The 12,654-nt window shown below is 39.4% G+C and overlaps 1 protein-coding gene across 3 annotated transcripts in view; it reads left to right on the forward strand.

Moving 5' to 3' along the window:
- Positions 1 to 11,526, forward strand: part of LOC128615783 (transcription activator BRG1) — a 31,323-nt gene extending 19,797 nt beyond the window's left edge. Inside the window, exons 25-34 of one of the 3 annotated variants that reach the window (XM_053638116.1) lie at positions 1,869 to 2,032; positions 2,219 to 2,476; positions 2,613 to 2,690; positions 2,860 to 3,078; positions 3,222 to 3,478; positions 3,711 to 3,819; positions 6,659 to 6,760; positions 6,889 to 7,021; positions 7,675 to 7,811; positions 10,142 to 11,526. In XM_053638116.1, the coding sequence (XP_053494091.1) occupies positions 1,869 to 2,032; positions 2,219 to 2,476; positions 2,613 to 2,690; positions 2,860 to 3,078; positions 3,222 to 3,478; positions 3,711 to 3,819; positions 6,659 to 6,760; positions 6,889 to 7,021; positions 7,675 to 7,811; positions 10,142 to 10,180 (1,496 nt within the window). In that variant the 3' untranslated portion in view covers positions 10,181 to 11,526. The remainder of the gene's footprint in view (positions 1 to 1,868; positions 2,033 to 2,218; positions 2,477 to 2,612; positions 2,691 to 2,859; positions 3,079 to 3,221; positions 3,479 to 3,710; positions 3,820 to 6,658; positions 6,761 to 6,888; positions 7,022 to 7,674; positions 7,812 to 10,141) is intronic. The other 2 variants (XM_053638114.1, XM_053638115.1) reach the window with 2 other exon arrangements.
- Positions 11,527 to 12,654: the final 1,128 nt, after the last annotated feature.

Below are 12,654 nucleotides of genomic sequence, written 5' to 3' on the forward strand. Positions count from 1 at the left end.
GTAAACGCCCACTACCGTAACGACTTTCAGCAGCCGATGAAGACCAAAAGCGGGGCTTTTTGTTAGAAACCTACATAGGTCTGAACAGGAAGTACGTCTGGAATTACTAACGACTCGTTTCAGCTGTTCAGAATCACTTCCTTCTTTAAGGAAAGAATAAGTAAATAACCCCGTTTGTCGTGCACTTTGATTTTGAAACTTTGCAGACTTTTTACATTCACAAACAGCTCTATAACACACTACATGAAAGGTAGTATCTGAAAAACCATAATAGGTGCACTTTAAATGCCTCAGATTTATTTAACCTTTAGACCTGTGAACATGCGATCCTCAGTGTCTCTCCGTTATATATTTCATACCCTGTCACTCTCTATCCCATCACCCATCAATCTATACAATATAGGAACTTTTGTAGACGAGCATGTCTACAGTAACCCAACTAAGCACTCTTTCCAATCGTGGTGAACAGAAAAGTATCTCAGAATGCTCAACTCAAGCTGAACCTTGATATTATTTAAAAGTAGCAATAAACATATATTAAATATTAAGCCAGTCAATACTTGAGGAAGCCAAAAATGGATTATGATTAAAGTACAATGAATTGCACAGCCCTACCTTGTATCACAATAATATTCAATTCAGTTTTATTTGTATAACGCTTTTAACAATGTACAATGTCACAAAGCAACTTTACAGAAATATATCAATTCACGTTATAAATTTTAAATTTATAGATTTATCCTTAACGAGCAAGCCAGAGGCGACAGTGGAAAGGAAGAACTACCTGAGACAATATGAGGAAGAAACCTTGAGAGGAACCAGACTCATAAGGGAACCCATCCTCATCTGGGTGACAATGGATAGTGCAATTATAAATAAATCCCTTCTATAACTGTGTACTACATGGTCAAAAAGTGCAATTGTGTAACCAGGAAAATTCATTATAGTTTTCACTTGAAGTCTATTTTGCCAAAGTTAACAAGTCTTTATTGATCACACATACATATGCACAGTGAAATTCTTTTTTTCCTCATACCCCAGCATGTCATGGGTAGGGTCAGCACCACTGGAGCAAAGCGGGTTAAGGGCCTTACTCAAGGGCCCAACAGCGGCAGCTTGGCAGTGCAGGGGCTTGAACCCCCAACCTTCCGATCAGTAACCCAGAGCCTTAACCGTTAAGCCACTGCTGCCTCGTTTGCTGATGGAGACTTGAGTGCAAAACTGTTCATGACATTTACATTTATTCATTTAGCAGACCATTTTATCCAAAGCGACTTACAAAAATGAGAAAATACAAGCAAATGACAATTGCAGTCCTAAAGCTATCATAGCAATATGCATTTTATGTTAATTTTATGTAACATTTATTTACAATGTAAGTAATAATGTAAGTTATTTTAATTGTTGTTAAGGGCTGTTGTATCTTTGCTGTCTAACAAATTGACCCCCAAGATGTCACATCAACGCCTTAAACTCAGGTTCATGACAAGTTTTAAGAATATACATCATCTCCTCCAGACGTGACGACACCTCTGGGTGATGGTGAACTGTAGATAACCCAGATAACGCACCTCAGGGATGCTCTTTTTAGTTAAATAAAATAGATATTTTATAAAAATGTCCACTGATCACTCAGGAAATAATAATAATAATAATAATAATAATTTCAACGCATGAATCAAAACATAGAGATTAAAGACATAATGGTGAGGTTTTAGGGTTTCAGTTTTTCAGGTTTTTAAGCAATAAGAAAAACTGAACATGTTCAATGAGATCATCCTGCAATAATAATTACTAAGTAAATCAAATGTTGAGCCTGTATTGACCTTACAGCAGTAACTCTTCTTGTTTTGGCGTTTTATACATAGGTACCACTAAGGCAGAGGACCGTGGCATGCTGCTAAAGACGTTTAATGATCCCGAGTCACAGTACTTCATCTTCCTGCTGAGCACCAGGGCGGGGGGTCTCGGACTCAACCTGCAGAGCGCAGACACGGTGGTCATCTTTGACAGTGACTGGAACCCTCACCAGGTAATACAGTGACCTGAACACTGAGCCCTCGCTCGGTAACAGACGTTAAATAACACGACATGGAGTCCAAATTAACTACATTATATTATATGTGTGATTTGTAATATTAACGATTGGCAGTTCCCGAATAAAGACGATATTTTTGAGAATGCCATACTCATCTTTCTCTTTCTTTCCCTCTTGTAGGACTTGCAGGCTCAGGACCGAGCTCATCGTATCGGGCAGCAGAACGAGGTGCGGGTGCTGCGCTTGTGCACCGTGAACAGTGTAGAAGAGAAAATCCTTGCTGCGGCCAAGTACAAGCTCAACGTGGACCAAAAGGTCATCCAAGCAGGCATGTTTGACCAGAAATCATCCAGTCACGAGCGCCGTGCGTTCCTGCAGGCCATCCTGGAGCATGAGGAGCAGGACGAGGTGTCAGATATTTATATGCCCTATATCTTGGTATTATTTTTCATTACATCTTTTGACATTGACATATTGAATGTCCATACTGACTTGTAAGTCGATGCGGTTCATGTGCTTCTGCAGAGTGATTAAAGTTCTCACTCGTTCTTCTTCTCTGTCCTTGTTTCTTCAGGAGGAGGACGAAGTTCCAGATGATGAAACTGTGAATCAGATGATCGCAAGGAGTGAAGAGGAGTTTGATCACTTTATGGTTTGCCTTCCTCTTACATATTCAGAAGGTTCTTATTGCATGTAGTTCCAATCAGTTTTAGACTTCTGAACTCAGTGAATGTGTAACTAGTCTCTTTAAAGTTACAAGCCACACATTTAAAATTCCCACAAAAAAAGCAATAGTTTAGAGCATTATCCCCTATGTGCAGCGTATGGATTTGGACCGGCGTCGTGAAGAGGCTCGGAACCCGAAGCGCAGGCCTCGGCTCATGGAGGAAGACGAGTTGCCTACGTGGATCATGAAAGACGACGCTGAGGTCGAGCGACTCACGTGTGAGGAGGAGGCAGAGAAGATGTTCGGCCGCGGCTCACGCCAAAGGAAGGAAGTGGACTACAGCGACTCGCTCACTGAGAAACAGTGGCTCAAGGTCAGAGGTCACTGTGTCTGGAGGAGAAAAAAAAGGATGCAACTGTAGCAGAATTTTTAAAATGGTCAGTTATAACTGCTACAGTTTAGAAAGTAAAGAACTCATTCATCAATGTTTTTCCCATCACCTTTTCCTCCATGCAGGCGATAGAGGAAGGCACACTGGACGAGATTGAGGAGGAAGTGCGCCACAAAAAGACGACCCGAAAGAGGAAGCGTGATCGTGACCTTGATGCTGGTCCATCTACATCAGGGACACGTGGCGCAAGAGACAAAGATGAGGACAGTAAGAGACAGAAGAAGCGTGGGCGACCTCCGGCCGAGAAGATAACCCCGAACCCGCCCAGCCTCACCAAGAAGATGAAGAAGATTGTGGAAGCTGTTATTAAATACAAAGAGAGGTGAGAAACTGGTTACGTATGTGTTCTTTGACCTGTGCTTGACGTCCAAAATATATTGTTTTGAATTTTGTTCTGGTAGAAAATACCCTCGAAAGGGAGCAAAATAGAAGCCTAGACATGTTTTTATTTCAAGCTGCAAGCATAAAAGTGATACGCCATGATCGTAAATAACTGAGACATACATATTCGAATGTTTCTCCGCGTACTCTAAACCCTCTCCTTGGTCTCGCAGCAGTAATGGCCGACAGCTGAGCGAAGTCTTCATCCAGCTTCCGTCTCGTAAAGAGCTCCCTGAGTACTACGAGCTGATCCGTAGACCTGTCGACTTCCGCAAGATCAAGGTGAATGCTCACACCTGCACATACAGTGAGGGAAAAAAGTATTTGATCCCCTGCTGATTTTGTACGTTTGCCCACTGACAAAGAAATGATCAGTCTATAATTTTAATGGTAGTTGTATTTGAACAGTGAGAGACAGAATAACAACAAAAAAATCCAGAAAAACGCATGTCAAAAATTTTATAAATTAATTTGCATTTTAATGAGGGAAATAAGTATTTGACCCCCTCTCAATCAGAAAGATTTCTGGCTCCCAGGTGTCTTTTATACAGGTAACGAGCTGAGATTAGGAGCACACTCTTAAAGGGAGTGCTCCTAATCTCAGTTTCTTACCTGTATAAAAGACACCTGTCCACAGAAGCAATCAATCAGTCATATTCCAAACTCTCCCCCATGGCCAAGACCAAAGAGCTCTCCAAGGATGTCAGGGACAAGACTGTAGACCTACACAAGTCTGGAATGGGCTACAAGACCATTGCCAAGCAGCTTGGTGAGAAGGGGACAACAGTTGGTGCGATTATTCGCAAATGGAAGAAACACAAAAGAACTGTCAATCTCCCTCGGCCTGGGGCTCCATGCAAGATCTCACCTCGTGGAGTTGCAATGATCATGAGAACAGTGAGGAATCAGCCCAGAACTACACGGGAGGATCTTGTCAATGATCTCAAGGCAGCTGGGACCATAGTCACCAAGAAAACAATTGGTAACACACTACGCCGTGAAGGACTGAAATCCTGCAGCGCGCGCAAGGTCCACTGCTCAAGAAAACACATATACATGCCTGTCTGAAGTTTGCCAATGAACATCTGAATGATTCTGAGGACAACTGGGTGAAAGTGTTGTGGTCAGATGAGACCAAAATGGAGCTCTTTGGCATCAACTCAACTCGCCGTGTTTGGAGGAGGAGGAATGCTGCCTATGACCCCTGGAACACCATCCCCACCGTCAAACATGGAGGTGGAAACATTATGCATTGGGGTTTTTTTTCTGCTAAGGGGACAGGACAACTTCACCGCATCAAAGGGACGATGGACGGGGCCATGTACCGTCAAATCTTGTGTGAAAACCTCCTTCCCTCAGACAGGGCATTGAAAATGGGTCGTGGATGGATATTCCAGCATGACAATGACCCAAAACACACGGCCAAGGCAACAAAGGAGTGGCTCAAGAAGAAGCACATTAAGGTCCTGGAGTAACCTAGGCAGTCTCCAGACCTTAATCCCATAGAAAATCTGTGGAGAGAGCTGAAGGTTCGAGTTGCCAAACGTCAGCCTCGAAACCTTAATGACTTGGAGAAGATCTGCAAAGAGGAGTGGGACAAAATCCCTCCTGAGATGTGTGCAAACCTGGTGGCCAACTACAAGAAACGTCTGACCTCTGTGATTGCCAACAAGGGTTTTTAAACCAAGTACTAAGTCATGTTTTGCAGAGGGGTCAAATACTTATTTCCCTCATTAAAATGCAAATCAATTTATAACATTTTTGATGTGCGTTTTTCTGGATTTTTTTGTTGTTATTCTGTCTCTCACTGTTCAAATAAATCTACCATTAAAGTTATAGACTGATCATTTCTTTGTCAGTGGGTAAACATACAAAATCAGCAGGGGATCAAATACTTTTTTCCCTCACTGTATGAACACACATGCATTCATTCCTAACTACGTACCACACAGTCACTCAAGATTACACATTGACATTGTTCTGTAAGTGTTAATTCATCACTTTCATACCAGAAAGTAATGTTAGCCTAGGATTATATGTACTCTGACCCTTTAAGGGTTTTTTTTTTTTTTTGGAATATGCTTCCAAAAGCCTAGAAACCTATGCTCAGGAGTTAAATCAGGAATATAAATACAGGAATTTAAATCCAGGAACTATAGCCAAGAAACTTCTTCCCAGAAACTATTTCAGGAATTTAAGTCAAGAATCGTAAATCCAGAAACTTTAGCCTACAAACTTAAAATCAGAAATTTAAGACTGGAAAATTAAGCCCACAAACTTTAGCCTAGAAAATTAAAACCGGAATTTAAATCTAGAATCATAAGCCTCGCAACTTTAGCCTAAAGTTGGATTTTAAGCCTATAAATTTATGATCAGTAACTTTAGTTTAGAAACCTAATCCCAGAAATTTTAGCCTAAAATCTTAAAACCAGAACCTTTAGCCTAGAAACGTAATCCCAGGAATTTTAGCCCAAAATTTTAAACCCAGGAGCTTTAGCTTAGAAACTTAATCCCAGGAATTTTGGCCTAAAATCTTAGGAACTTGAGCCTAGAAACATAATCCCAGGGTTTTTATTTTAGAAATTTAAACCCAGGCAATTTTGACTAGAAACCTAATCCCAGGATTTTTATCCTAAAATCTTAAACCCAGGAACTTTAGCCTAGAAACTTAATCCCAGGAATTTTAGCCTAAAATCTTAAGGTCAGGAGCTTTAGCCTAGAAACGTAATCCCAGGAATTTTAGCCCAAAATTTTAAACCCAGGAGTTTAAGTTTAGAAACTTAATCCCAGGAATTTTAGCCTAAAATCTTAAGGTCAGGAGCTTTAGCCTAGAAACTTAATCCCAGGAATTTTAGCCTAAAATCTTAAGGTCAGGAGCTTTAGCCTAGAAACTTAATCCCAGGAATTTTAGCCTAAAATCTTAAGGTCAGGAGCTTTAGCCTAGAAACCTAGGCGCTAGAACTATAGTAAAGAAATGTGTAACTCTGTAATATTAAGGTAGGCGAATTTAATTGAAGTAGAGTGTAAATTGCTTTAGGTTTTGATCTAAACCGATAGTTTTAGTAATATGACACAAATGTTTAAGTGTTTTGAAAGCTGATATAAAGTGTGTGTTGTGCAGGAGCGTATCCGCAGCCACCGCTATCGCAGTCTGAATGACCTGGAGAGAGACGTGATGCTGCTGTGTCAGAATGCTCAGACCTTCAACCTGGAGGGCTCTTTGGTGTGAAACCATACACACACTCACACACACACACACACACACACATGCACACACATGTGAACTGATACAGATATAAACTCATAAGCTCATCATTTCTTTTTTTTTCATCATCATTTTTGTGTGTTTAGATTTACGAGGACTCCATCGTGCTGCAGTCGGTGTTCACCAGCCTGCGACAAAAGATCGAGAAGGAGGAGGAGAGCGAAGGAGATGAGAGCGAGGAAGAGGAGGAGGAACAGGACGAAGGCTCCGAGTCTGAGTGTGAGTGTGCATTGTAGCTAGAGGTGTAATGATGCATTGCAATGCAAAAATGTGACAATGTGCGTGGATCACCTTTATTTATTTATTTTTAAGATATGGTTAACCTTTAGTACATGTTGTTTACAATACTAAACCCCTGTTCATAAACATGTTTAATGTATTTCGTGTTATATAGACAAAAATGCACATTGTTTTGCATTGTTTACGATTCAGAAATAATAATTTTTAAAAAAAGGAGCCTTCAGTCATTGTTTTTCTTCATTCAAATGTTTTGTTCAAATTTTCTGAGAATAAAATGTAATCAAATTGTGTAACTCAGCATTGCGAATCAAATCGAATCAGACCAGGGTGTATCGTTACATACATAATTGTAGCACTACTGTTAGTATGTAGAGCAACACCGTTACGGTTTGCCTGTCCATGTACCTATTTTACCATGAAGGTCTGGGCTGTTAAAAATGTATTTAAAAGGTATTTGTAGGTTACGAGTTTCTGGAACGGAACGAAAGGAAGACTGGTTGTGAGTTGTGGTGATTGTGGTGCCAGGGAGCCAAAGAGATGTTGGTTAATTAGGCGACTTAACATGAAGGGTCAACATAACTGTATAACTCATGTGTATATGTGTGTGTGTGTGTGTGTCTGATGATTGGCAGCTCGCTCAGTGAAGGTAAAGATTAAACTGGGCCGAAAGGAGCGCAGTGCTGAAAGAGGAAAGGGCAGGAGGAGGGGAGGGAGAACCAGAGCCAAACCTGTCGTCAGTGATGACGACACCGAGGACGAACGAGAGGAGGTGAGTCACACACATCACACATACAAGGCTTTTAAAGAAATAGTTACGAATAAATTAAATGTACACAAAACTCCTGCTACCCCAAATGTAAATCATCAACCAAGACTTGTGTTTTGATTTAGTTTTGCACTATGAGGCTAATGTAACTAACATGTAATAGAATTCGAAATAAAATGCCCAAATCTTCATGTTCTTGCTTCAAATGACATTGTTATGCTACATAGTCTTTTTTTTTTTTTTTTAATACATGAATTTGTGAAATTGCTGGGTTACAGTGTATTCTGGTACAATTCAGTTGTCAAACTTTGGGAGGCTCCATGCTAAGAGACTGAATAACGCAATATTGCTTCAAGGAAAAAAAAAAAAGATGGCTGCCGTCATAATGTCGCAGTGTTTAGCTACACAGTAGAGATTTGTTTATAGGTCACACTGTGTTCAACCACGTCTGAAGAACTGAATATTGGATGAGGCCGGCGTTTATAGTGTGTTGGAAAATATTTATAGAAGATTTTGTCTTGATATCTATTAGTTGTTTGTTACATTAGCCTTGTAACTTCAGTGCAAAGCCAAAACACGTAGCTGAGTTGCATAAATTAGATTCTTCACTAAAGTGTTAAAGGTAAACTCTTCCCAGAAACGCATTAAATATGTTTAGATTGAAATATCTGTGATGTGTTTAGCATTTCTGGTGCTAATTTGTTTGTTGGTACTGTGTGCTTGTTATTATCATGACAACTTAGCAGTTGTGTGCTGCGCTAATATGACACGGGGACATTGTTATTGATAGAGCAGTTACAATGGAGTTTAATGGGGGGGACGGGGGGCTCAGCAATCTCAACCACAAGTGATAGCAGGAATGTTTCGCTGTTAGCTCCTAAAAACAAAAGAGCAAGCGTTTCTTGTCTCACCCACCATTTTCTAGCAACGTTCAATATCACATTAATGAGAACTCTAACATAAGATAGGATGAGATAGGAGAAGATAAAACTTTATTGATCCCACACTGGGGATATTCCCTCGTTACAGCAGCTCAATTACACAAAAAAGAAAGAATACACATGAATGTCTAAAAATATATATATATATATAATAGGAATAGAAAAATCAGAATAATAATAGTAAAAAAACAATAATAATGGTAATATGTACACTATGAACACCTCAATGCATGTACAGATGAATACAAATATGAATATATACAGATGAGTAACACCTCGTTTATATACAGATAAAGGACAAATGGAATATTGCACAGTTCACAGTAGACATAGAAGTAATGGAAGTTGGACTCAAAGTTCCAGACTGCCATACAGCTATACGAGTCTCAGCAGACACAACAATCCACGAGACGACTAGTATGATGGTGCTGATCTTATCATCAGCAGTATTAGCATAAAAGAACAGAGTGTACAGATGAGGAGGTGAGAAAGCTGGACAGACTAAAGGACACTAGGACTAAAGCGCCGCTGCATCACTCTCTTTTGTTCAGTGTGGATTTGTCTTTTTTAAGTGTGTTTTCTTTTAAATAGAAGTTAAGTGTATTGCTAAACCATTTATTGCCGATTAAACAAAACATGAAATACAGTCTCCTCCGAAACTATTGGAACGGCACGGCCTATTCATTTCTTTGTGCTATATACACTCAAGACATTTGGGTTTGAGATCAAAAGATGGATTTGAGATGAGGGATGTGATTCATTCACCCCTGCCCTGTGGAGGTTGTTGGTGATGTCACTAACTGTAGTTTTTGTGTTTTTCTTCACAGCTCTCACAATGTTTCTGAAATTAGCTGCTTTTGTTTCCTTGGCCGACCCATTCCGTGTCTGTTGCTCAATAAACCAGTGGTTTCTTTCCTTTTCAAGACACTCCAAATTGTTGTATTGGCTACGCCCAATGCTTATGCAATGGTTCCCTATTTTCTTAGCTTGCAAATGGCTTGCTTTTCTCCCATGGAATGCTCTCTGATCTTCACGTTGGCTTATCTTTTTTTAACAACAAATGCAGTCTTCACAGGTGAAACTAAAGGCCAAAACCAAGAGTAGATGTTTAGTCACATGTTCCAATATATTTGCTCGCCTACAAATTGGGTGGTCTTATTACAAAAGGTTCTATGCTTTATGTCGTTTAACACATCTACATATAAGTACCAGGAAATAAATGTTGAAATTCTAAACTCTCATGTTCATCTTTTGATCTCAAACCCAGATGTCTTCATTCTACAGCCAAAACAATTGAATTGGCCTTGCTGTTCCAATAGAAAACCTGCAAATTTAAGTACAGTATCTTGCAGCCAAATGTCACTCACGTCATTTCCTGCTTATGTGTTTCAGGAGCGCTCTAACACTGCCAGTGATGAAGACCAGGGATAAAGACACTAATCAACGTAAACTGTATTGTTAAAGCCTTAAGAGGGACATAATAATTGCAGATTCTTCCAGAGATATGATGGAAAAATACTGCTTATAACAGAATCACGAGCAGACTCACTGCATCCTTGATTGTTTTTCACAGCAAATTGTTGGTCTATTTCTTCTCTAATAATCATATATTGTAGCTATAAAAAAAAAAATGACTGGACTGAAGCCTGGCTAATCACATGCACAGGACATAGCTAGTCTACCAACTAGAGTTTTTCCACATTGTTACACAGCTATAAGTAAATCCCATAGACAAGTTGTATTTAATTCAAACCTGTACTGCATGTGCTTTGATGTTGATGCAATTTGTTGCACACTGCCCCCTTGTGGACCTGTTTGTTTTTATGTTGAAATTCTGCATTAGTCGTACTGTATATTGTGTGTATATTAATGCCGTATCCTGTCAGCCACGTGTGCGTGTGATTTACGTAGCGCTATTTTCAGTTTATAGTATTGTGCCATCTTAAAATCTTGGTGCGCAACCATGTAACGTCCAGCTGCATGCAAATAGGGTTAGCAATTTAGCTGTTGTATCTTTCTTTCCCAGCTTGAGGTACCAAGTTAGGACTGCCACCAAGATGGTGTGTAAGAACTGTCGAGCTCCATGTACTGTACGTCACGTTCACCTCTTAAAACATGTATCTAACACACCACTGGTAGTCTTGACGTGTTTGTTGCTCTGGATAAGAGCGTATTTCAGATCAAATGAAAGTTGATGTCGATGTGGACAGCATGCCGAATTACTGTCAAGTTTGACTTTTTTTTTTGTAGAAACGTTGTGTTATGTAGGTGTTTTAAAACGCTTTTTCGGGTGTCTCCTCTTTTCCTCTGCTGAGATTAAACGTAAAAGTAATCATACGTGAAAGCGACACTGCATTCCTTCCATAAAATTCTATTACCAGGTGTGTAAATATACAGCTGTGACTGTAACTTAAGCTCACAAGGGCAGTCCTACACCAACAAATCGTCGTTTTACGTCTCTGCGACGGACGTATTGCGATCGCAAACCACAATTTATGCGCTTAGATCTTCTCTGCATTTATAAAGCGCTAGTCCCGGTAAAACTCAGCAAATGTATCAACCTGTTAAAAGTGTGATGTACGTTATAAACGAAATAAATTTCATGAAATTTTCAACGTTTGCAATCGTCAGTGTTGCTTTCTCGTATGATTACTTTACACTGGGAATGAACTCCATAGTAAATGAAGTACGTTTCTGTATTGTGTTAGTCAGTGAGTGTCAGTGGACACTCAGATTTAACAATAAAATACTGTAATGTCACAGTAATGTAACTTTGACTGTACCGGGGTACTGTGCTCTGTATTGTGTTTTCAAAGAAATGACCACATGATGGAATGAAATTGACCAAACGATTCAACGTCAAACTTGCACCCTAATATAGACATTTTAGTCTGTAATGCACACCGGTGTCCTCCAGGTGGCAATAGGGATTAACACACACTATGAACCAATTTCAGTACTATATTTGGTTATAGCTACAGATTACCGTAAATCACACTGTGTTAAACCACATCTGAAGAATCGCATATTGTGTAAAGCCAGCGCATTCCAGTACTAACACACCCTCATCATGCCTCTGTCCGTAGGTGAATCATCATGATAATCATAAGGGCTGTTCCAGTACTTTATTAACTTAGTAAAGTTTGTTAAAAGACTCCTTGGTGCCTCAACATCATCATTCATATTCATTTATCTTCAATAACCGCTTTATCCTGATCAGAGTGTATACTGAGCCTGAAACACTGAGTGTAAAGTGAGAATATATCCTAACAAAAAAATTTATAGTCTTTCTGAAATGTATACGCTACAATTATTGATGCCACTAAGATATGCATTTTATTAAATGGAAACAAACTGTCATTCTTGGAAAAAAAATTTGCTGTCAGTCCCCAGAAATTGTTTCCGTGAGATAGAAATATGAGGTTGCACGCACGTAAAATTCCGTTGACCTTTAGAAAAGCCAAATAATGTTCGACATGCACAAATCAGGTAATACTGTTAAAGTGGATCAGGGCCTCTTATTATTTATTTATTTATTTATTTATTTATTTATTTATTTATTTACATATCAGTGACATAATGCATTTTGTTAAGTACCAGGATATTTCAGAATTTCAGTCCAAAACCTCTGCCAGGAGGTTCTTGGACATAGATAGAGCTTTCAGCAAGATGATGATCCAAATAAACACAGAAATGGTTACACACAAGTCAGTGTTTTATACGGCTCTGTATTTACACCCTAATGAAAACCCGTGGCCTCAATGGAACACAGAAGTTTAAATGCACAAACCTAAGAATATAAAGTAACTCAAAATGGAGGATGTGACCAAGACCCCTAAAACCTTTTTAGAGTCACAATATTCATTTCAATGTTGCTGATCATTTGAAGGCAGTATTTTGTTAAA

This window comes from Ictalurus furcatus, chromosome 12 (genome assembly GCF_023375685.1).
Source record: "Ictalurus furcatus strain D&B chromosome 12, Billie_1.0, whole genome shotgun sequence".
Lineage (NCBI taxonomy): Eukaryota > Metazoa > Chordata > Actinopteri > Siluriformes > Ictaluridae > Ictalurus > Ictalurus furcatus.